Genomic DNA, 24,349 nt, shown 5'->3' on the forward strand with positions numbered 1-24,349 from the left:
ATGTAGACAGGTAGATGAAGACAGGTAGATGTAGACAGGTAGATGAAGACAGGTAGATGTAGACAGGTAGATGAAGACAGGTAGATGTAGACAGGTAGATGAAGACAGGTATATGTAGACAGGTAGATGAAGACAGGTAGATGTAGACAGGTAGATGTAGACAGGTAGATGTAGACAGGTAGTGAGATGAAGACAGGTAGATGTAGACAGGTAGTGAGATGAAGACAGGTAGATGTAGACAGTTAGATGAAGACAGGTAGTGAGATGAAGACAGGTAGATGTAGACAGGTAGATGAAGACAGGTAGATGAAGACAGGTAGATGTAGACAGGTAGTGAGATGAAGACAGGTAGATGAAGACAGGTAGATAAAGACAGGTAGATGAAGACAGGTAGATGAAGACAGGTAGATAAAGACAGGAAGATGAAGACAGGTAGATGTAGACAGGTAGTGAGATTAAGACAGGTAGATGAAGACAGGTAGATGTAGACAGGTAGATGTAGACAGGTAGATGTAGACAGGTAGATGAAGACAGGTAGATGTAGACAGGTAGATGAAGACAGGTAGATGTAGACAGGTAGATGTAGACAGGTAGTGAGATGAAGACAGGTAGATGTAGACAGGTAGTGAGATGAAGACAGGTAGATGTAGACAGGTAGATGAAGACAGGTAGTGAGATGAAGACAGGTAGATGAAGACAGGTAGATGAAGACAGGTAGATGTAGACAGGTAGATGTAGACAGGTAGATGAAGACAGGTAGATGTAGACAGGTAGATGAAGACAGGTAGATGAAGACAGGTAGATGAAGACAGGTAGATGTAGACAGGTAGATGAAGACAGGTAGATGTAGACAGGTAGATGAAGACAGGTAGATGTAGACAGGTAGATGAAGACAGGTAGATGAAGACAGGTAGATGAAGACAGGTAGATGTAGACAGGTAGATGAAGACAGGTAGATGTAGACAGGTAGATGTAGACAGGTAGTGAGATGAAGACAGGTAGATGTAGACAGGTAGATGTAGACAGGTAGTGAGATGAAGACAGGTAGATGTAGACAGTTAGATGAAGACAGGTAGTGAGATGAAGACAGGTAGATGTAGACAGGTAGATGAAGACAGGTAGTGAGATGAAGACAGGTAGATGAAGACAGGTAGATGAAAACAGGTAGATGAAGACAGGTAGATGAAGACAGGTAGATGAAGACAGGTAGATGTAGACAGGTAGATGAAGACAGGTAGATGTAGACAGGTAGATGAAGACAGGTAGATGTAGACAGGTAATGAGATGAAGACAGGTAGATGTAGACAGGTAGATGTAGAATGGTAGTGAGATGAAGACAGGTAGATGAAGACAGGTAGATGTAGACAGGTAGATGAAGACAGGTAGATGTAGACAGGTAGATGAAGACAGGTAGATGTAGACAGGTAGATGAAGACAGGTAGATGTAGACAGGTAGATGTAGACAGGTAGATGAAGACAGGTAGATGAAGACAGGTAGATGAAGACAGGTAGATGTAGACAGGTAGATGAAGACAGGTAGATGTAGACAGGTAGTGAGATGAAGACAGGTAGATGTAGACAGTTAGATGAAGACAGGTAGTGAGATGAAGACAGGTAGATGTAGACAGGTAGATGAAGACAGGTAGTGAGATGAAGACAGGTAGATGAAGACAGGTAGATGAAGACAGGTAGATGTAGACAGGTAGATGAAGACAGGTAGATGTAGACAGGTAGATGAAGACAGGTAGATGTAGACAGGTAATGAGATGAAGACAGGTAGATGTAGACAGGTAGTGAGATGAAGACAGGTAGATGAAGACAGGTATATGTAGACAGGTAGTGAGATGAAGACAGGTAGATGTAGACAGGTAGATGAAGACATGTAGATGAAGACAGGTAGATGAAGACAGGTAGATGTAGACAGGTATATGAAGACAGGTAGATGAAGACAGGTAGTGAGATGAAGACAGGTAGATGAAGACAGGTAGTGAGATGAAGACAGGTAGATGTAGACAGGTAGATGTAGACAGGTAGTGAGATGAAGACAGGTAGATGTAGACAGGTAGATGAACACAGGTAGATGAAGACAGGTAGATGAAGACAGTTAGATGTAGACAGGTATATGAAGACAGGTAGATGAAGACAGGTAGTGAGATGAAGACAGGTAGATGTAGACAGGTAGTGAGATGAAGACATGTAGATGAAGACAGGTAGATGAAGACAGGTAGATGTAGACAGGTATATGAAGACAGGTAGATGAAGACAGGTAGTGAGATGTAGACAGGTAGATGTAGACAGGTAGTGAGATGAAGACAGGTAGATGTAGACAGGTAGATGAAGACAGGTAGTGAGATGAAGACAGGTAGATGTAGACAGGTAGATGAAGACAGGTAGATGTAGACAGGTAGATGTAGACAGGTAGTGAGATGAAGACAGGTAGTGAGATGAAGACAGGTAGATGTAGACAGTTAGATGAAGACAGGTAGTGAGATGAAGACAGGCAGATGAAGACAGGTAGATGAAGACAGGTAGATGTAGACAGTTAGATGAAGACAGGTAGTGAGATGAAGACAGGTAGATGAAGACATGTAGATGAAGACAGGTAGATGTAGACAGGTAGATGAAGACAGGTAGATGAAGACAGGTAGTGAGATGAAGACAGGTAGATGTAGACAGGTAGATGTAGACAGGTAGATGTAGACAGGTAGATGAAGACAGGTAGATGAAGACAGGTAGATGAAGACAGGTAGATGTAGACAGGTAGATGAAGACAGGTAGATGTAGACAGGTAGATGAAGACAGGTAGATGTAGACAGGTAGATGAAGACAGGTAGATGTAGACAGGTAGATGTAGACAGGTAGATGAAGACAGGTAGATGAAGACAGGTAGATGAAGACAGGTAGATGTAGACAGGTAGATGAAGACAGGTAGATGTAGACAGGTAGATGTAGACAGGTAGTGAGATGAAGACAGGTAGATGTAGACAGGTAGATGTAGACAGGTAGATGTAGACAGGTAGATGTAGACAGGTAGTGAGATGAAGACAGGTAGATGTAGACAGGTAGTGAGATGAAGACAGGTAGATGTAGACAGTTAGATGAAGACAGGTAGTGAGATGAAGACAGGTAGATGTAGACAGGTAGATGAAGACAGGTAGTGAGATGAAGACAGGTAGATGAAGACAGGTAGATGAAGACAGGTAGATGTAGACAGGTAGATGAAGACAGGTAGATGTAGACAGGTAGATGAAGACAGGTAGATGTAGACAGGTAATGAGATGAAGACAGGTAGATGTAGACAGGTAGATGTAGACAGGTAGTGAGATGAAGACAGGTAGATGAAGACAGGTATATGTAGACAGGTAGTGAGATGAAGACAGGTAGATGTAGACAGGTAGATGAAGACATGTAGATGAAGACAGGTAGATGAAGACAGGTAGATGTAGACAGGTAGTGAGATGAAGACAGGTAGATGAAGACAGGTAGTGAGATGAAGACAGGTAGATGTAGACAGGTAGATGTAGACAGGTAGATGAACACAGGTAGATGAAGACAGGTAGATGAAGACAGTTAGATGAAGACAGGTATATGAAGACAGGTAGATGTAGACAGGTAGATGTAGACAGGTAGTGAGATGAAGACATGTAGATGAAGACAGGTAGATGAAGACAGGTAGATGTAGACAGGTATATGAAGACAGGTAGATGAAGACAGGTAGTGAGATGTAGACAGGTAGATGTAGACAGGTAGTGAGATGAAGACAGGTAGATGTAGACAGGTAGATGAAGACAGGTAGTGAGATGAAGACAGGTAGATGTAGACAGGTAGATGAAGACAGGTAGATGTAGACAGGTAGATGTAGACAGGTAGTGAGATGAAGACAGGTAGTGAGATGAAGACAGGTAGATGTAGACAGTTAGATGAAGACAGGTAGTGAGATGAAGACAGGCAGATGAAGACAGGTAGATGAAGACAGGTAGATGTAGACAGTTAGATGAAGACAGGTAGTGAGATGAAGACAGGTAGATGTAGACAGGTAGATGAAGACAGGTAGATGAAGACAGGTAGTGAGATGAAGACAGGTAGATGTAGACAGGTAGATGTAGACAGGTAGATGAAGACAGGTAGATGTAGACAGGTAGATGTAGACAGGTAGATGTAGACAGGTAGATGAAGACAGGTAGATGAAGACAGGTAGATGTAGACAGGTAGATGAAGACAGGTAGATGAAGACAGGTAGATGTAGACAGGTAGATGAAGACAGGTAGATGAAGACAGGTAGATGTAGACAGGTAGATGAAGACAGGTAGATGAAGACAGGTAGATGAAGACAGGTAGATGAAGACAGGTAGATGAAGACAGGTAGTGAGATGAAGACAGGTAGATGTAGACAGGTAGATGAAGACAGGTAGTGAGATGAAGACAGGTAGATGAAGACAGGTAGATGAAGACAGGTAGATGAAGACAGGTAGATGAAGACAGGTAGATGTAGACAGGTAGATGAAGACATGTAGATGTAGACAGGTAGATGAAGACAGGTAGATGTAGACAGGTAGATGTAGACAGGTAGATGAAGACAGGTAGATGAAGACAGGTAGATGAAGACAGGTAGATGTAGACAGGTAGATGAAGACAGGTAGATGAAGACAGGTAGATGTAGACAGGTAGATGTAGACAGGTAGATGAAGACAGGTAGATGTAGACAGGTAGATGAAGACAGGTAGATGTAGACAGGTAGATGAAGACAGGTAGATGTAGACAGGTAGATGAAGACAGGTATATGTAGACAGGTAGATGAAGACAGGTAGATGTAGACAGGTAGATGTAGACAGGTAGATGTAGACAGGTAGTGAGATGAAGACAGGTAGATGTAGACAGGTAGTGAGATGAAGACAGGTAGATGTAGACAGTTAGATGAAGACAGGTAGTGAGATGAAGACAGGTAGATGTAGACAGGTAGATGAAGACAGGTAGATGAAGACAGGTAGATGAAGACAGGTAGATGTAGACAGGTAGTGAGATGAAGACAGGTAGATGAAGACAGGTAGATAAAGACAGGTAGATGAAGACAGGTAGATGAAGACAGGTAGATAAAGACAGGAAGATGAAGACAGGTAGATGTAGACAGGTAGTGAGATTAAGACAGGTAGATGAAGACAGGTAGATGTAGACAGGTAGATGTAGACAGGTAGATGTAGACAGGTAGATGAAGACAGGTAGATGTAGACAGGTAGATGAAGACAGGTAGATGTAGACAGGTAGATGTAGACAGGTAGTGAGATGAAGACAGGTAGATGTAGACAGGTAGTGAGATGAAGACAGGTAGATGTAGACAGGTAGATGAAGACAGGTAGTGAGATGAAGACAGGTAGATGAAGACAGGTAGATGAAGACAGGTAGATGTAGACAGGTAGATGTAGACAGGTAGATGAAGACAGGTAGATGTAGACAGGTAGATGAAGACAGGTAGATGAAGACAGGTAGATGAAGACAGGTAGATGTAGACAGGTAGATGAAGACAGGTAGATGTAGACAGGTAGATGAAGACAGGTAGATGTAGACAGGTAGATGAAGACAGGTAGATGAAGACAGGTAGATGAAGACAGGTAGATGAAGACAGGTAGATGAAGACAGGTAGATGTAGACAGGTAGATGTAGACAGGTAGTGAGATGAAGACAGGTAGATGTAGACAGGTAGATGTAGACAGGTAGTGAGATGAAGACAGGTAGATGTAGACAGTTAGATGAAGACAGGTAGTGAGATGAAGACAGGTAGATGTAGACAGGTAGATGAAGACAGGTAGTGAGATGAAGACAGGTAGATGAAGACAGGTAGATGAAAACAGGTAGATGAAGACAGGTAGATGAAGACAGGTAGATGAAGACAGGTAGATGTAGACAGGTAGATGAAGACAGGTAGATGTAGACAGGTAGATGAAGACAGGTAGATGTAGACAGGTAATGAGATGAAGACAGGTAGATGTAGACAGGTAGATGTAGAATGGTAGTGAGATGAAGACAGGTAGATGAAGACAGGTAGATGTAGACAGGTAGATGAAGACAGGTAGATGTAGACAGGTAGATGAAGACAGGTAGATGTAGACAGGTAGATGAAGACAGGTAGATGTAGACAGGTAGATGTAGACAGGTAGATGAAGACAGGTAGATGAAGACAGGTAGATGAAGACAGGTAGATGTAGACAGGTAGATGAAGACAGGTAGATGTAGACAGGTAGTGAGATGAAGACAGGTAGATGTAGACAGTTAGATGAAGACAGGTAGTGAGATGAAGACAGGTAGATGTAGACAGGTAGATGAAGACAGGTAGTGAGATGAAGACAGGTAGATGAAGACAGGTAGATGAAGACAGGTAGATGTAGACAGGTAGATGAAGACAGGTAGATGTAGACAGGTAGATGAAGACAGGTAGATGTAGACAGGTAATGAGATGAAGACAGGTATATGTAGACAGGTAGATGTAGACAGGTAGTGAGATGAAGACAGGTAGATGAAGACAGGTATATGTAGACAGGTAGTGAGATGAAGACAGGTAGATGTAGACAGGTAGATGAAGACATGTAGATGAAGACAGGTAGATGAAGACAGGTAGATGTAGACAGGTATATGAAGACAGGTAGATGAAGACAGGTAGTGAGATGAAGACAGGTAGATGAAGACAGGTAGTGAGATGAAGACAGGTAGATGTAGACAGGTAGTGAGATGAAGACAGGTAGATGTAGACAGGTAGATGAACACAGGTAGATGAAGACAGGTAGATGAAGACAGTTAGATGTAGACAGGTATATGAAGACAGGTAGATGAAGACAGGTAGTGAGATGAAGACAGGTAGATGTAGACAGGTAGTGAGATGAAGACATGTAGATGAAGACAGGTAGATGAAGACAGGTAGATGTAGACAGGTATATGAAGACAGGTAGATGAAGACAGGTAGTGAGATGTAGACAGGTAGATGTAGACAGGTAGTGAGATGAAGACAGGTAGATGTAGACAGGTAGATGAAGACAGGTAGTGAGATGAAGACAGGTAGATGTAGACAGGTAGATGAAGACAGGTAGATGTAGACAGGTAGATGTAGACAGGTAGTGAGATGAAGACAGGTAGTGAGATGAAGACAGGTAGATGTAGACAGTTAGATGAAGACAGGTAGTGAGATGAAGACAGGCAGATGAAGACAGGTAGATGAAGACAGGTAGATGTAGACAGTTAGATGAAGACAGGTAGTGAGATGAAGACAGGTAGATGAAGACATGTAGATGAAGACAGGTAGATGTAGACAGGTAGATGAAGACAGGTAGATGAAGACAGGTAGTGAGATGAAGACAGGTAGATGTAGACAGGTAGATGTAGACAGGTAGATGTAGACAGGTAGATGAAGACAGGTAGATGAAGACAGGTAGATGAAGACAGGTAGATGTAGACAGGTAGATGAAGACAGGTAGATGTAGACAGGTAGATGAAGACAGGTAGATGAAGACAGGTAGTGAGATGTAGACAGGTAGATGTAGACAGGTAGTGAGATGAAGACAGGTAGATGTAGACAGGTAGATGAAGACAGGTAGTGAGATGAAGACAGGTAGATGTAGACAGGTAGATGAAGACAGGTAGATGTAGACAGGTAGATGAAGACAGGTAGTGAGATGTAGACAGGTAGATGTAGACAGGTAGTGAGATGTAGACAGGTAGATGTAGACAGGTAGTGAGATGTAGACAGGTAGATGAAGACAGGTAGATGTAGACAGGTAGATGAAGACAGGTAGATGAAGACAGGTAGTGAGATGTAGACAGGTAGATGTAGACAGGTAGTGAGATGAAGACAGGTAGATGTAGACAGGTAGATGAAGACAGGTAGTGAGATGAAGACAGGTAGATGTAGACAGGTAGATGAAGACAGGTAGATGTAGACAGGTAGATGTAGACAGGTAGTGAGATGAAGACAGGTAGTGAGATGAAGACAGGTAGATGTAGACAGTTAGATGAAGACAGGTAGTGAGATGAAGACAGGCAGATGAAGACAGGTAGATGAAGACAGGTAGATGTAGACAGTTAGATGAAGACAGGTAGTGAGATGAAGACAGGTAGATGAAGACATGTAGATGAAGACAGGTAGATGTAGACAGGTAGATGAAGACAGGTAGATGAAGACAGGTAGTGAGATGAAGACAGGTAGATGTAGACAGGTAGATGTAGACAGGTAGATGTAGACAGGTAGATGAAGACAGGTAGATGAAGACAGGTAGATGAAGACAGGTAGATGTAGACAGGTAGATGAAGACAGGTAGATGTAGACAGGTAGATGAAGACAGGTAGATGTAGACAGGTAGATGAAGACAGGTAGATGTAGACAGGTAGATGTAGACAGGTAGATGAAGACAGGTAGATGAAGACAGGTAGATGAAGACAGGTAGTGAGATGAAGACAGGTAGATGTAGACAGGTAGATGTAGACAGGTAGATGTAGACAGGTAGATGAAGACAGGTAGATGAAGACAGGTAGATGAAGACAGGTAGATGTAGACAGGTAGATGAAGACAGGTAGATGTAGACAGGTAGATGAAGACAGGTAGATGTAGACAGGTAGATGAAGACAGGTAGATGTAGACAGGTAGATGTAGACAGGTAGATGAAGACAGGTAGATGAAGACAGGTAGATGAAGACAGGTAGATGTAGACAGGTAGATGAAGACAGGTAGATGTAGACAGGTAGATGTAGACAGGTAGTGAGATGAAGACAGGTAGATGTAGACAGGTAGATGTAGACAGGTAGATGTAGACAGGTAGATGTAGACAGGTAGTGAGATGAAGACAGGTAGATGTAGACAGGTAGTGAGATGAAGACAGGTAGATGTAGACAGTTAGATGAAGACAGGTAGTGAGATGAAGACAGGTAGATGTAGACAGGTAGATGAAGACAGGTAGTGAGATGAAGACAGGTAGATGAAGACAGGTAGATGAAGACAGGTAGATGTAGACAGGTAGATGAAGACAGGTAGATGTAGACAGGTAGATGAAGACAGGTAGATGTAGACAGGTAATGAGATGAAGACAGGTAGATGTAGACAGGTAGATGTAGACAGGTAGTGAGATGAAGACAGGTAGATGAAGACAGGTATATGTAGACAGGTAGTGAGATGAAGACAGGTAGATGTAGACAGGTAGATGAAGACATGTAGATGAAGACAGGTAGATGAAGACAGGTAGATGTAGACAGGTAGTGAGATGAAGACAGGTAGATGAAGACAGGTAGTGAGATGAAGACAGGTAGATGTAGACAGGTAGATGTAGACAGGTAGATGTAGACAGGTAGATGAACACAGGTAGATGTAGACAGGTAGATGAACACAGGTAGATGAAGACAGGTAGATGAAGACAGTTAGATGAAGACAGGTATATGAAGACAGGTAGATGTAGACAGGTAGTGAGATGAAGACAGGTAGATGTAGACAGGTAGTGAGATGAAGACATGTAGATGAAGACAGGTAGATGAAGACAGGTAGATGTAGACAGGTATATGAAGACAGGTAGATGAAGACAGGTAGTGAGATGTAGACAGGTAGATGTAGACAGGTAGTGAGATGAAGACAGGTAGATGTAGACAGGTAGATGAAGACAGGTAGTGAGATGAAGACAGGTAGATGTAGACAGGTAGATGTAGACAGGTAGATGTAGACAGGTAGTGAGATGAAGACAGGTAGTGAGATGAAGACAGGTAGATGTAGACAGTTAGATGAAGACAGGTAGTGAGATGAAGACAGGCAGATGAAGACAGGTAGATGAAGACAGGTAGATGTAGACAGTTAGATGAAGACAGGTAGTGAGATGAAGACAGGTAGATGTAGACAGGTAGATGAAGACAGGTAGTGAGATGAAGACAGGTAGATGAAGACATGTAGATGAAGACAGGTAGATGTAGACAGGTAGATGAAGACAGGTAGATGAAGACAGGTAGTGAGATGAAGACAGGTAGATGTAGACAGGTAGATGTAGACAGGTAGATGAAGACAGGTAGATGTAGACAGGTAGATGTAGACAGGTAGATGTAGACAGGTAGATGAAGACAGGTAGATGAAGACAGGTAGATGTAGACAGGTAGATGAAGACAGGTAGATGAAGACAGGTAGATGTAGACAGGTAGATGAAGACAGGTAGATGAAGACAGGTAGATGTAGACAGGTAGATGAAGACAGGTAGATGAAGACAGGTAGATGAAGACAGGTAGATGAAGACAGGTAGATGAAGACAGGTAGATGAAGACAGGTAGTGAGATGAAGACAGGTAGATGTAGACAGGTAGATGAAGACAGGTAGTGAGATGAAGACAGGTAGATGAAGACAGGTAGATGAAGACAGGTAGATGAAGACAGGTAGATGAAGACAGGTAGATGTAGACAGGTAGATGAAGACAGGTATATGTAGACAGGTAGATGAAGACAGGTAGATGTAGACAGGTAGATGTAGACAGGTAGATGTAGACAGGTAGTGAGATGAAGACAGGTAGATGTAGACAGGTAGTGAGATGAAGACAGGTAGATGTAGACAGTTAGATGAAGACAGGTAGTGAGATGAAGACAGGTAGATGTAGACAGGTAGATGAAGACAGGTAGATGAAGACAGGTAGATGAAGACAGGTAGATGTAGACAGGTAGTGAGATGAAGACAGGTAGATGAAGACAGGTAGATAAAGACAGGTAGATGAAGACAGGTAGATGAAGACAGGTAGATAAAGACAGGAAGATGAAGACAGGTAGATGTAGACAGGTAGTGAGATTAAGACAGGTAGATGAAGACAGGTAGATGTAGACAGGTAGATGTAGACAGGTAGATGTAGACAGGTAGATGAAGACAGGTAGATGTAGACAGGTAGATGAAGACAGGTAGATGTAGACAGGTAGATGTAGACAGGTAGTGAGATGAAGACAGGTAGATGTAGACAGGTAGTGAGATGAAGACAGGTAGATGTAGACAGGTAGATGAAGACAGGTAGTGAGATGAAGACAGGTAGATGAAGACAGGTAGATGAAGACAGGTAGATGTAGACAGGTAGATGTAGACAGGTAGATGAAGACAGGTAGATGTAGACAGGTAGATGAAGACAGGTAGATGAAGACAGGTAGATGAAGACAGGTAGATGTAGACAGGTAGATGAAGACAGGTAGATGTAGACAGGTAGATGAAGACAGGTAGATGTAGACAGGTAGATGAAGACAGGTAGATGAAGACAGGTAGATGAAGACAGGTAGATGTAGACAGGTAGATGAAGACAGGTAGATGTAGACAGGTAGATGTAGACAGGTAGTGAGATGAAGACAGGTAGATGTAGACAGGTAGATGTAGACAGGTAGTGAGATGAAGACAGGTAGATGTAGACAGTTAGATGAAGACAGGTAGTGAGATGAAGACAGGTAGATGTAGACAGGTAGATGAAGACAGGTAGTGAGATGAAGACAGGTAGATGAAGACAGGTAGATGAAGACAGGTAGATGAAGACAGGTAGATGAAGACAGGTAGATGAAGACAGGTAGATGTAGACAGGTAGATGAAGACAGGTAGATGTAGACAGGTAGATGAAGACAGGTAGATGTAGACAGGTAATGAGATGAAGACAGGTAGATGTAGACAGGTAGATGTAGAATGGTAGTGAGATGAAGACAGGTAGATGAAGACAGGTAGATGTAGACAGGTAGATGAAGACAGGTAGATGTAGACAGGTAGATGAAGACAGGTAGATGTAGACAGGTAGATGAAGACAGGTAGATGTAGACAGGTAGATGTAGACAGGTAGATGAAGACAGGTAGATGAAGACAGGTAGATGAAGACAGGTAGATGTAGACAGGTAGATGAAGACAGGTAGATGTAGACAGGTAGTGAGATGAAGACAGGTAGATGTAGACAGTTAGATGAAGACAGGTAGTGAGATGAAGACAGGTAGATGTAGACAGGTAGATGAAGACAGGTAGTGAGATGAAGACAGGTAGATGAAGACAGGTAGATGAAGACAGGTAGATGTAGACAGGTAGATGAAGACAGGTAGATGTAGACAGGTAGATGAAGACAGGTAGATGTAGACAGGTAATGAGATGAAGACAGGTAGATGTAGACAGGTAGATGTAGACAGGTAGTGAGATGAAGACAGGTAGATGAAGACAGGTTTATGTAGACAGGTAGTGAGATGAAGACAGGTAGATGTAGACAGGTAGATGAAGACATGTAGATGAAGACAGGTAGATGAAGACAGGTAGATGTAGACAGGTATATGAAGACAGGTAGATGAAGACAGGTAGTGAGATGAAGACAGGTAGATGAAGACAGGTAGTGAGATGAAGACAGGTAGATGTAGACAGGTAGATGTAGACAGGTAGTGAGATGAAGACAGGTAGATGTAGACAGGTAGATGAACACAGGTAGATGAAGACAGGTAGATGAAGACAGTTAGATGTAGACAGGTATATGAAGACAGGTAGATGAAGACAGGTAGTGAGATGAAGACAGGTAGATGTAGACAGGTAGTGAGATGAAGACATGTAGATGAAGACAGGTAGATGAAGACAGGTAGATGTAGACAGGTATATGAAGACAGGTAGATGAAGACAGGTAGTGAGATGTAGACAGGTAGATGTAGACAGGTAGTGAGATGAAGACAGGTAGATGTAGACAGGTAGATGAAGACAGGTAGTGAGATGAAGACAGGTAGATGTAGACAGGTAGATGAAGACAGGTAGATGTAGACAGGTAGATGTAGACAGGTAGTGAGATGAAGACAGGTAGTGAGATGAAGACAGGTAGATGTAGACAGTTAGATGAAGACAGGTAGTGAGATGAAGACAGGCAGATGAAGACAGGTAGATGAAGACAGGTAGATGTAGACAGTTAGATGAAGACAGGTAGTGAGATGAAGACAGGTAGATGAAGACATGTAGATGAAGACAGGTAGATGTAGACAGGTAGATGAAGACAGGTAGATGAAGACAGGTAGTGAGATGAAGACAGGTAGATGTAGACAGGTAGATGTAGACAGGTAGATGTAGACAGGTAGATGAAGACAGGTAGATGAAGACAGGTAGATGAAGACAGGTAGATGTAGACAGGTAGATGAAGACAGGTAGATGTAGACAGGTAGATGAAGACAGGTAGATGTAGACAGGTAGATGAAGACAGGTAGATGTAGACAGGTAGATGTAGACAGGTAGATGAAGACAGGTAGATGAAGACAGGTAGATGAAGACAGGTAGATGTAGACAGGTAGATGAAGACAGGTAGATGTAGACAGGTAGATGTAGACAGGTAGTGAGATGAAGACAGGTAGATGTAGACAGGTAGATGTAGACAGGTAGATGTAGACAGGTAGTGAGATGAAGACAGGTAGATGTAGACAGGTAGTGAGATGAAGACAGGTAGATGTAGACAGTTAGATGAAGACAGGTAGTGAGATGAAGACAGGTAGATGTAGACAGGTAGATGAAGACAGGTAGTGAGATGAAGACAGGTAGATGAAGACAGGTAGATGAAGACAGGTAGATGTAGACAGGTAGATGAAGACAGGTAGATGTAGACAGGTAGATGAAGACAGGTAGATGTAGACAGGTAATGAGATGAAGACAGGTAGATGTAGACAGGTAGATGTAGACAGGTAGTGAGATGAAGACAGGTAGATGAAGACAGGTATATGTAGACAGGTAGTGAGATGAAGACAGGTAGATGTAGACAGGTAGATGAAGACATGTAGATGAAGACAGGTAGATGAAGACAGGTAGATGTAGACAGGTAGTGAGATGAAGACAGGTAGATGTAGACAGGTAGATGTAGACAGGTAGATGAACACAGGTAGATGTAGACAGGTAGATGAACACAGGTAGATGAAGACAGGTAGATGAAGACAGTTAGATGAAGACAGGTATATGAAGACAGGTAGATGTAGACAGGTAGTGAGATGAAGACAGGTAGATGTAGACAGGTAGTGAGATGAAGACATGTAGATGAAGACAGGTAGATGAAGACAGGTAGATGTAGACAGGTATATGAAGACAGGTAGATGAAGACAGGTAGTGAGATGTAGACAGGTAGATGTAGACAGGTAGTGAGATGAAGACAGGTAGATGTAGACAGGTAGATGAAGACAGGTAGTGAGATGAAGACAGGTAGATGTAGACAGGTAGATGAAGACAGGTAGATGTAGACAGGTAGATGTAGACAGGTAGTGAGATGAAGACAGGTAGTGAGATGAAGACAGGTAGATGTAGACAGTTAGATGAAGACAGGTAGTGAGATGAAGACAGGCAGATGAAGACAGGTAGATGAAGACAGGTAGATGTAGACAGTTAGATGAAGACAGGTAGTGAGATGAAGACAGGTAGATGTAGACAGGTAGATGAAGACAGGTAGTGAGATGAAGACAGGTAGATGAAGACATGTAGATGAAGACAGGTAGATGTAGACAGGTAGATGTAGACAGGTAGATGAAGACAGGTAGTGAGATGAAGACAGGTAGATGTAGACAGGTAGATGTAGACAGGTAGATGAAGACAGGTAGATGTAGACAGGTAGATGTAGACAGGTAGATGTAGACAGGTAGATGAAGACAGGTAGATGAAGACAGGTAGATGTAGACAGGTAGATGAAGACAGGTAGATGAAGACAGGTAGATGTAGACAGGTAGATGTAGACAGGTAGATGTAGACAGGTAGATGAAGACAGGTAGATGTAGACAGGTAGATGAAGACAGGTAGATGAAGACAGGTAGATGAAGACAGGTAGATGTAGACAGGTAGTGAGATGAAGGTCGCAGCTCACCTGGACCTGGTACATGTCTCTGAGTTGGTCCTCCGTGCAGCCGCCAGCATCCACCGCAACCCGGCTCCACTGCACCGACCCGCTCGTTATCCCTCCCGGGCCTCTCAGCTCTCAAACCGCCGCAAGATAATGCGGATGTCCCGGTCGGTGCTCCCGGTCCGTTCGGTCCAGCCTGTCCGACGTCAAGCACACAAACGCTGCTGGATCCGGATGTGGTCTTGCTCCGCTCCGGAGGAGGGCGGGACCAAAATAAAACCGAGCAAAGCCGAGCCGAGCCGAGTAAAGCCAAACAACAAAACAGGTCTTCCTGCGCAGGGATTTCAAAATAAAAGCTTCGTTATGGAACCTAGGGTTAGAGCGTTGGCCAGAAGTCGAAATATTGAAATTAAAACCTAAACAAAAAACATCTTAGGTAATAACATATTACATCTCTATACATCATATAAATTATCATCTCTTTACTTTTCTGTAATCTCGACAATCAATGAAAACAAAGCCAAACCTTTTATTTCGTCTTTGACATTTTAAAACCACTCAGATGTTTTTAAAAAAACTATCAAATATAATATATGTATATTTATATATATTATGTTCCTATTATTTCAATACCTAAGCAATACAAATGAGTAATGCGATACTGTTTGATTTTATTTTGAAAGCAGAATTGCATCACCGGTAGTGAGCCTGATGAACACCTGAGGCATGAAAACCCTGCAGGTGTAATCAGTGAGGATGGAGGAACCGATGTTCCGGTAGGTCATCCAAACATCCCAGAATGATTCAATGCATTTCTACTTTATAGTTAAATATTTAACATGTATTTATTTATTATTAATATTTAACACTGACATAATAAGGACATCTTATTCATACAATTCAGTATATTAATATATATATGTACTCTGGCAGCTGTGCAGCGCTGCCAGAGTACCCTCCCACCCCATGCAGGGTACTCTGGCAGCGCTGCACAGCTCCTTCAGCCACCGGCTGATTCATCCCCGGTGTCTGAGGGAGAGGTACCGCAGGTCCTTTCTCCTTCAGCCACCGGCTGATTCATCCCCGGTGTCTGAGAGGTACCGCAGGTCCTTTCTCCTTCAGCCACCGGCTGATTCATCCCCGGTGTCTGGGGGAGAGGTACCGCAGGTCCTTTCTCCTTCAGCCACCGGCTGATTCATCCCCGGTGTCTGGGGGAGAGGTACCGCAGGTCCTTTCTCCTTCAGCCACCGGCTGATTCATCCCCGGTGTCTGGGGGAGAGGTACCGCAGGTCCTTTCTCCTTCAGCCACCGGCTGATTCATCCCCGGTGTCTGAGGGAGAGGTACCACCGGCTGATTCATCCCCGGTGTCTGGGGGAGAGGTACCACCGGCTGATTCATCCCCGGTGTCTGGGGGAGAGGTACCACAGGTCCTTTCTCCTTCAGCCACCGGCTGATTCATCCCCGGTGTCTGAGGGAGAGGTACCGCAGGTCCTTTCTCCTTCAGCCACCGGCTGATTCATCCCCGGTGTCTGAGAGGTACCACAGGTCCTTTCTCCTTCAGCCACCGGCTGATTCATCCCCGGTGTCTGGGGGAGAGGTACCACAGGTCCTTTCTCCTTCAGCCACCGGCTGATTCATCCCCGGTGTCTGAGGGAGAGGTACCGCAGGTCCTTTCTCCTTCAGCCACCAGCTGATTCATCCCCGGTGTCTGAGAGGTACCACAGGTCCTTTCTCCTTCAGCCACCGGCTGATTCATCCCCGGTGTCTGGGGGAGAGGTACCGCAGGTCCTTTCTCCTTCAGCCACCGGCTGATTCATCCCCGGTGTCTGGGGGAGAGGTACCGCAGGTCCTTTCTCCTTCAGCCACCGGCTGATTCATCCCCGGTGTCTGGGGGAGAGGTACCGCAGGTCCTTTCTCCTTCAGCCACCGGCTGATTCATCCCCGGTGTCTGAGGGAGAGGTACCACCGGCTGATTCATCCCCGGTGTCTGGGGGAGAGGTACCACCGGCTGATTCATCCCCGGTGTCTGGGGGAGAGGTACCACAGGTCCTTTCTCCTTCAGCCACCGGCTGATTCATCCCCGGTGTCTGAGGGAGAGGTACCGCAGGTCCTTTCTCCTTCAGCCACCGGCTGATTCATCCCCGGTGTCTGAGAGGTACCACAGGTCCTTTCTCCTTCAGCCACCGGCTGATTCATCCCCGGTGTCTGAGAGGTACCACAGGTCCTTTCTCCTTCAGCCACCGGCTGATTCATCCCCGGTGTCTGGGGGAGAGGTACCGCAGGTCCTTTCTCCTTCAGCCACCAGCTGATTCATCCCCGGTGTCTGGGGGAGAGGTACCGCAGGTCCTTTCTCCCCGCTGCTGTCAGGCTACACAACAAGCTGAGCTCCCAGTAGGACACAAACACTTGAACACTTTGCACTTCGCACTGAACAGCACTTTAGCCCAGTTGTGCAATACGAATACGTTTAAGTACTTTTTTAATTTTTAATTTTTTTTAAAATTTATTTTATACACTTTATTATATTTCTACTCCGTCTGTATATATAATATTCTTCTTGTTTTTTTACTCTTTTATCTTAATTCTGTTATTATACTACTTGTTTTACTTATTACTGTGAGCAATGCTGCTGTAATCCTGTAATTTCCCCACTGAGGGACTAATAAAGGATTATTTTATCTTATCTTATCTTATATTATAATATGATGTATGAATACATATAATATAAATATACAATACAATAGTATAAATATATTATAATAAAATATAAATATTGTGGGAAAAGCTTATGCCAGGGTGCTGGAGAGGAGGCTCCGACTGGTTGTCGAACCTCAGATTCAAGACGAACAGTGCGGATTCTGTCCCGGTCGTGGAACAGTGGACCAGCTCTTTACCCTCGCAAGATTACTGGAGGGGTCCTGGGAGTTTGCCCAACCAGTTTACATGTGCTTTGTAGACCTGGAGAAGGCTTTCGACCGGGTCCCTCTGGGTTTTTGTGGGGGGTGCTGCGGGAGTATGGGGTGCCGGACCCGTTGGCACGGGCCATCCGGTCTCTGTACGCCTGCAGTAGGAGCTGTGTACGTATCCTTGGTAGTAAGTCAGACACGTTCCCGGTGGGTGTTGGCCTCCGCCAGGGCTGCCCTTTATCACCGGTCCTGTTCGTGACCTTCATGGACAGGATATCTAGGCGCAGCCAGGGGGCGGAGAGGATCCGGTTCGGGAGTCTCGGGATCGCCTCTCTGCTGTTTGCGGATGATGTGGTCCTGTTTGCCTCCTCGGACCGTGACCTCCAGCATTCACTGGGGCGTTTTGCAGCCGAGTGCGAAGCGGCAGGGATGAGAGTTAGCACCTCCAAATCTGAGGCCATGGTGCTCTGCCAGAAACCGGCGGCTTGCTCCCTCCAGGTGGGGCAAACTGCCTACCCCAAGCGAAGGAGTTCAAGTATCTCGGGGTCTTGTTCACGAGTGAGGGTAAGGTGGAGCGGGAGATCGACAGGCGGATCGGTGCGGCTGCAGCAGTAAAACAGGCGCTGTACCGGTCCGTCTTGGTGAAGAGGAGCTGAGCCGGAAGGCAAAGCTCTCCATTTACTGGTCGGTCTACGTTCCAACCCTCACCTATGGTCACGAACTCTGGGTCGTGACCCAAAGAACGAGATCTGGGATACAAGCGTCCGAAATGAGCTTCCTCCGTAGGGTGGCCGGGCTCAGCCTTAGAGATAGGGTAAGGAGCTCGGACATCAGGGGGGAGCTCGGAGTCGAGTCGCTGCTCCTTCGTGTCCAAAGGAGTCAGCTGAGGTGGTTCATCTAGTCAGGATGCCTCTTGGACGCCTCCCATTAGAGGTTTTCCGGGCACGTCCAACTGGTAGGAGGCCCCGGGGAGGACCGAGGACACGCTGGAGGGATTATATCTCCCGGCTGGCCTTGGAACGCCTCGGGATCCCCCAGAATGAGCTGGAAAGTGCTGCGGGTGAGAGGGAAGCCTGGGTCGGCCTGCTGGACCTGCTGCCACCGCGACCCGACACCGGATAAGAGGTCATAATGGATGGATGGATGGTATAAATATTGTATAATATAAATCACATATATATATATATATATATATATATATATATATATATATATATATTGATATATTAAGATGCCCCTATGAACCTTGTTAGGGTTAAAGTGAGCCTGTTTTTATCCTCATTGTGTTTCTTCTCCTCAATGTGTCCGTATTCCAGCTGGTACGATGTTCACTTTGCCCAATATGGCTGCTTGAGGAGTTCTCATGTGTGTCCTGGTGTTCTCATGTTCTCATGTGTGTCCTGGTGTTCTCATGTTATCATGTGTGTCCTGGTGTTCTCATGTTCTCATGTGTGTCCTGGTGTTCTCATGTTATCATGTGTGTCCTGGTGTTCTCATGTTCTCATGTGTGTCCTGGTGTTCTCATGTCACCATGTGTGTCCTGGTGTTCTCATGTTCTCATGTGTGTCCTGGTGTTCTCATGTTATCATGTGTATCCTGGTGTTCTCATGTTCTCATGTGTGTCCTGGTGTTCTCATGTTACCATGTGTGTCCTGGTGTTCTCATGTTATCATGTGTGTCCTGGTGTTCTCATGTTCTCATGTGTGTCCTGGTGTTCTCATGTTCTCATGTGTGTCCTGGTGTTCTCATGTTATCATGTGTATCCTGGTGTTCTCATGTGTGTCCTGGTGTTCTCATGTCACCATGTGTGTCCTGGTGTTCTCATGTTCTCATGTGTGTCCTGGTGTTCTCATGTTCTCATGTGTGTCCTGGTGTTCTCATGTTCTCATGTGTGTCCTGGTGTTCTCATGTTCTCATATGTGTCCTGGTGTTCTCATGTCACCATGTGTGTCCTGGTGTTCTCATGTTACCATGTGTGTCCTGGTGTTCTCATGTTATCATGTGTATCCTGGTGTTCTCATGTTCTCATGTGTGTCCTGGTGTTCTCATGTTCTCATGTGTGTCCTGGTGTTCTCATGTTATCATGTGTGTCCTGGTGTTCTCATGTTCTCATGTGTGTCCTGGTGTTCTCATGTTATCATGTGTATCCTGGTGTTCTCATGTTCTCATGTGAGTCCTGGTGTTCTCATGTCACCATGTGTGTCCTGGTGTTCTCATGTTCTCATGTGTGTCCTGGTGTTCTCATGTTCTCATGTGTGTCCTGGTGTTCTCATGTTATCATGTGTGTCCTGGTGTTCTCATGTTCTCATGTGTGTCCTGGTGTTCTCATGTTCTCATGTGTGTCCTGGTGTTCTCATGTTCTCATGTGTGTCCTGGTGTTCTCATGTCTTCTGGTCTAATAAGAAGAATCCTAGCAAGTCAGAACAAAAGAACAAAAGAACAAAAGAACAAAAGAGTAAAAGAATAAAAAACAACAGAATAAAAGAGTAAAAGAATAAAAGAACAAAAGAGTAAAAGAATAAAAGAACAACAGAATAAAAGAGTAAAAGAACAAAAGAGTAAAAGAATAAAAGAATAAAAGAACAAGAGTAAAAGAATAAAAGAACAAAAGAGTAAAAGAATAAAAGAACAACAGAATAAAAGAACAAAAGAATAAAAGAACAAAAGAATAAAAGAACAAAAGAATAAAAGAACAAAAGAATAAAAGAGTAAAAGAATAAAAGAACAGTATAGAGACTTAATAAAGATATTATTAATAGTATTTAAACTATTAAATAAGTCTTTAAAGTACCTGCTGGACAGAGACTTGCTGCAGCTGGTCCAGTCTGAGATCCACAAGGATCCAGACTAGACCACCGACACAGAGACCAGAAGGAGAACCTGGAACACAGAACGAAGAGAGAACTCACAACTTCAGACGGTTTCTTTCCAGTCAAAAAGAAGAAGACATTGAAGAAGGTCTGGATTTAAGAAGGTCTGGATGAAGAAGGTCTGGATGAAGGTCTGGATGAAGAAGGTCTGGATGAAGAAGGTCTGGACGAAGAAGGTCTGGATGAAAAAGGTCTGGATGAAGAAGGTCTGGATGAAGAAGGTCTGGATGAAGAAGGTCTAGATGAAGAAGGTCTGGACGAAGAAGGTCTGGACGAAGAAGGTCTGGATGAAAAAGGTCTGGATGAAGAAGGTCTGGATGAAGAAGGTCTAGATGAAGAAGGTCTGGATGAAGAAGGTCTGGATGAAGAAGTTCTGGACGAAGAAGGTCTGGTTGAAAAAGGTCTGGATGAAGAAGTTCTGGACGAAGAAGGTCTGGATGAAGGTCTGGATGAAGGTCTGGATGAAGAAGGTCTGGATGAAGAAGGTCTGGACGAAGAAGGTCTGGATGAAAAAGGTCTGGATGAAGAAGGTCTGGTTGAAAAAGGTCTGGATGAAGAAGTTCTGGACGAAGAAGGTCTGGATGAAGGTCTGGATGAAGAAGGTCTGGATGAAGAAGGTCTGGACGAAGAAGGTCTGGATGAAGGTCTGGATGAAGAAGGTCTGGATGAAGAAGGTCTGGACGAAGAAGGTCTGGATGAAAAAGGTCTGGATGAAGAAGGTCTAGATGAAGAAGGTCTGGACGAAGAAGGTCTGGACGAAGAAGGTCTGGACGAAGAAGGTCTGGATGAAGAAGTTCTGGACGAAGAAGGTCTGGATGAAAAAGGTCTGGATGAAGAAGTTCTGGACGAAGAAGGTCTGGACGAAGAAGGTCTGGATGAAGAAGGTCTGGATGAAGAAGGTCTGGATGAAAAAGGTCTGGATGAAGAAGGTCTGGATGAAGGTTTGGATGAAGGTCTGGATGAAGGTTTGGATGAAGGAAGGTCTGGCTGACGGTTTGGATGAAGGTCTGGATGAAGGTTTGGATGAAGGAAGGTCTGGATGAAGGTTTGAATGAAGGTCTGGATGAAGGTTTGGATGAAGGAAGGTCTGGATGAAGGTTTGGATGAAGGTCTGGATGAAGGTTTGGATGAAGGAAGGTCTGGATGAAGGTTTGAATGAAGGTCTGGATGAAGGTTTGGATGAAGGAAGGTCTGGATGAAGGTTTGGATGAAGGTCTGGCTGAAGGTTTGGATGAAGGTCTGGCTGAAGGTTTGGATGAAGGTCTGGATGAAGGTTTGGATGAAGGAAGGTCTGGCTGAAGGTTTGGATGAAGGTCTGGATGAAGGTTTGGATGAAGGAAGGTCTGGATGAAGGTTTGGATGAAGGTCTGGATGAAGGTTTGGATGAAGGAAGGTCTGGATGAAGGTTTGGATGAAGGTCTGGATGAAGGTTTGGATGAAGGAAGGTCTGGATGAAGGTTTGGATGAAGGAAGGTCTGGATGAAGGTTTGGATGAAGGTCTGGATGAAGGTTTGGATGAAGGAAGGTCTGGATGAAGGTTTGGATGAAGGTCTGGATGAAGGTTTGGATGAAGGAAGGTCTGGATGAAGATCTGGTTGAGCTCGGCGTTCAGAGAGTCCTCCGGTCTGACGCAACGTGATCCTCTATAACAACAGCAGCGTTGACTCCTGATTGGCAGCTGCAGGTCTAGGGTTGAACCGGTTCCTCCAGGTGTTTCAGGTTGGGGAGACACGTTGACAGCAAACACCTGAAAGGTGAGCATGTGACGACATGCTCTGGAGTTATTTTAGGTCCCACAGAACCTTTCATCCTGTCACACGTTGGAGGGAAATGGTCATAATTAACATATGAATGCTAGAGGTCAGAGTGACCTTTGACCCCCAGAATCTAACCACTTGTCCGGACAGGTTGACGATGTGGTCTCTGATCCTCGTGGTCTCTGACTCTCGTGGTCTCTGATCCTACACTGTGAAACATCACAGACCTGGTCCTTAATAAACGGTAGAGTCCTCTAGGGCAGTGAATGGGCCGCAAGCACCACCTAGAGGGCCGCACACATCTTTCAGTCCTGCACCCGAGGACCGTGAGACCACATCGGTAGTCCTGGTATCAGGAGACGCTGTTACAATACAGCTTCCCACCACTTGATGGCGGTGATGCGTCAGTCAGTTGTTTTATAAGCTCCAATAGGCAGAAGAAGACTCGCCGGCTGTAACTAAGTTATGTTGAAGTATTTAAAAAGAAAGAATGAAGACGAAAGTCTAAATGTACAATCCCGACTTCACTAACAAGGGCTTCATTAACGGAGCTGACGAGCTGGAGCCCTGTGTGTGTGTGTGTGTGTGTGTGTGTCTGTGTGTGTGTCTGTGTGTGTGTGTGTCTGTGTGTGTGTCTGTGTGTGTGTGTGTCTGTGTGTGTGTGTGTGTGTGTCTGTGTGTCTGTGTGTGTGTGTGTCTGTGTGTGTGTGTGTGTGTGTGTGTGTCTGTGTGTGTGTGTCTGTGTGTGGTGAGCTAACGCTACCAACGCAGCACTGAAGCCTCAAAGCTAAAGCTCATCTGGAGACCAAACATCAGCTCGTGGGGTTTTTCAAGAGAAAGTCAAATGGGCTCCAGATTGAGTCCCTCTAGCAACATCTATGTATTAGTTATTTTTGTGTTAATAAGCCTGACTTGAGCCTTTACATTTGTTCTTGTATTAGCTTGATTTGTTCTATGAATTGTTCTCCTTGTTGTTGTTTACATACACATGACGTCATATTGTTGCTTGTTCCCCTGTAAGTGGATTTGATTCAGTTATTGAATACAAATCAAAGCAAGAGGACATCTAGGTAAACCAATACTATTTGAATGGGCCCCTTAGGAACCCCTGCGCTAGGGGGCAGCAGAGCGCAGCCGGAAGTGCAGAAGCAGCAGAAGAACACGAAGAAGACTTCCTCCGTCATGGCGGAACTGAACCGACAGCTCCAGGAGTATCTGGCTCAGTCCAAGAGCGGCGGCGCCAGGACCATCTCCCAGTCCAGCTCCAGCACCACGGTGGACCTGGGCGACTCGGAGCCGGTCTCGGGAAGCTGGTTCGGGCGGTGGTCCAGTCCGTGGTCCGGGAGCCAGAGCGCTAGCGGCTTCTCCTGGCCCTGGTCGGCCGAACCGGATCCGTGTCTGCCGGGCGTGAGCCGGCGGCAGCGGCTCGTGGCCTTCTGCGCGTGCGCGTTGTTCTCCTCGCTGTGCTTCGGGCTGTCCGCGCTCTACGCGCCGCTTCTGCTGCTCTACGCGCGCAAGTTCGCGCTGCTCTGGTCGCTCGGTTCGCTGTTCGCTATCGCGGCGGCCGCGGTGCTTCGCGGGCCCAGCCGACTGTTCGCCGGCCTTCCCACCTCGCCCGGCGCCGCCGCCTACCTGTGCGCCCTCGCGGGGACCCTGTACGCGGCGCTGCGCCTCCACAGCACCGCGCTCACAGCGCTGGGCGCCGCGCTGCAGGTCGCGGTCATCGCCGGATGCGCGGTGTCGCTGCTGCCTGGAGGGAGCGCTGGGATCCGCTTCGTGGGGGGGGTGGCGGCGGCGGCCATCAAGAGGACAGTCACCGGCAAGACCATGCCCATCTGACCCCCAGAGGACCATCAGCTGACTGGTTATTGATTATCGGCTGACTGACAGTGGCAATGTTTGAATGTGAATACATAACATGTTTGTGTGGGTGAAGAACGTTTAATAAGGAAATAAAGAACCAAACTGTTTCATCTGTGACCTCTCTAGAAACACAGTACTTATAAGTTACACACACACACACACACACACACAC

At 45.2% G+C, this 24,349-nt stretch overlaps 2 protein-coding genes across 2 annotated transcripts in view; one reads left to right on the forward strand and one right to left on the reverse strand.

The window, feature by feature from the left end:
- The window catches only part of LOC117746756 (PEX5-related protein-like), a 53,843-nt gene extending 38,817 nt beyond the window's left edge, over nucleotides 1-15,026 (reverse strand). Inside the window, 1 exon segment of the mRNA XM_034556065.1 lies at nucleotides 14,805-15,026. Coding sequence (XP_034411956.1) covers nucleotides 14,805-14,819 — 15 coding nt within the window. The 5' untranslated portion in view covers nucleotides 14,820-15,026.
- An 8,290-nt stretch (nucleotides 15,027-23,316) lies between these two features.
- sft2d3 (SFT2 domain containing 3) lies at nucleotides 23,317-24,294 on the forward strand. Its single transcript, XM_034554761.1, has one exon. The coding sequence runs from the start codon at nucleotides 23,404-23,406 to the stop codon at nucleotides 24,151-24,153; it is 750 nt and encodes a 249-aa protein (XP_034410652.1). The 5' UTR covers nucleotides 23,317-23,403; the 3' UTR covers nucleotides 24,154-24,294.
- The last annotated feature ends 55 nt before the right edge of the window (nucleotides 24,295-24,349 follow it).

The sequence above is a fragment of the Cyclopterus lumpus genome, chromosome 17 (assembly GCF_009769545.1).
Source record: "Cyclopterus lumpus isolate fCycLum1 chromosome 17, fCycLum1.pri, whole genome shotgun sequence".
Taxonomy (NCBI): Eukaryota; Metazoa; Chordata; class Actinopteri; order Perciformes; family Cyclopteridae; genus Cyclopterus; species Cyclopterus lumpus.

Bases quoted from the DNA above. Each gene is read 5' to 3' on its own strand.
- sft2d3 (XM_034554761.1), top strand. From the start codon at position 23,404: ATGGGCCCCTTAGGAACCCCTGCGCTAGGGGGCAGCAGAGCGCAGCCG.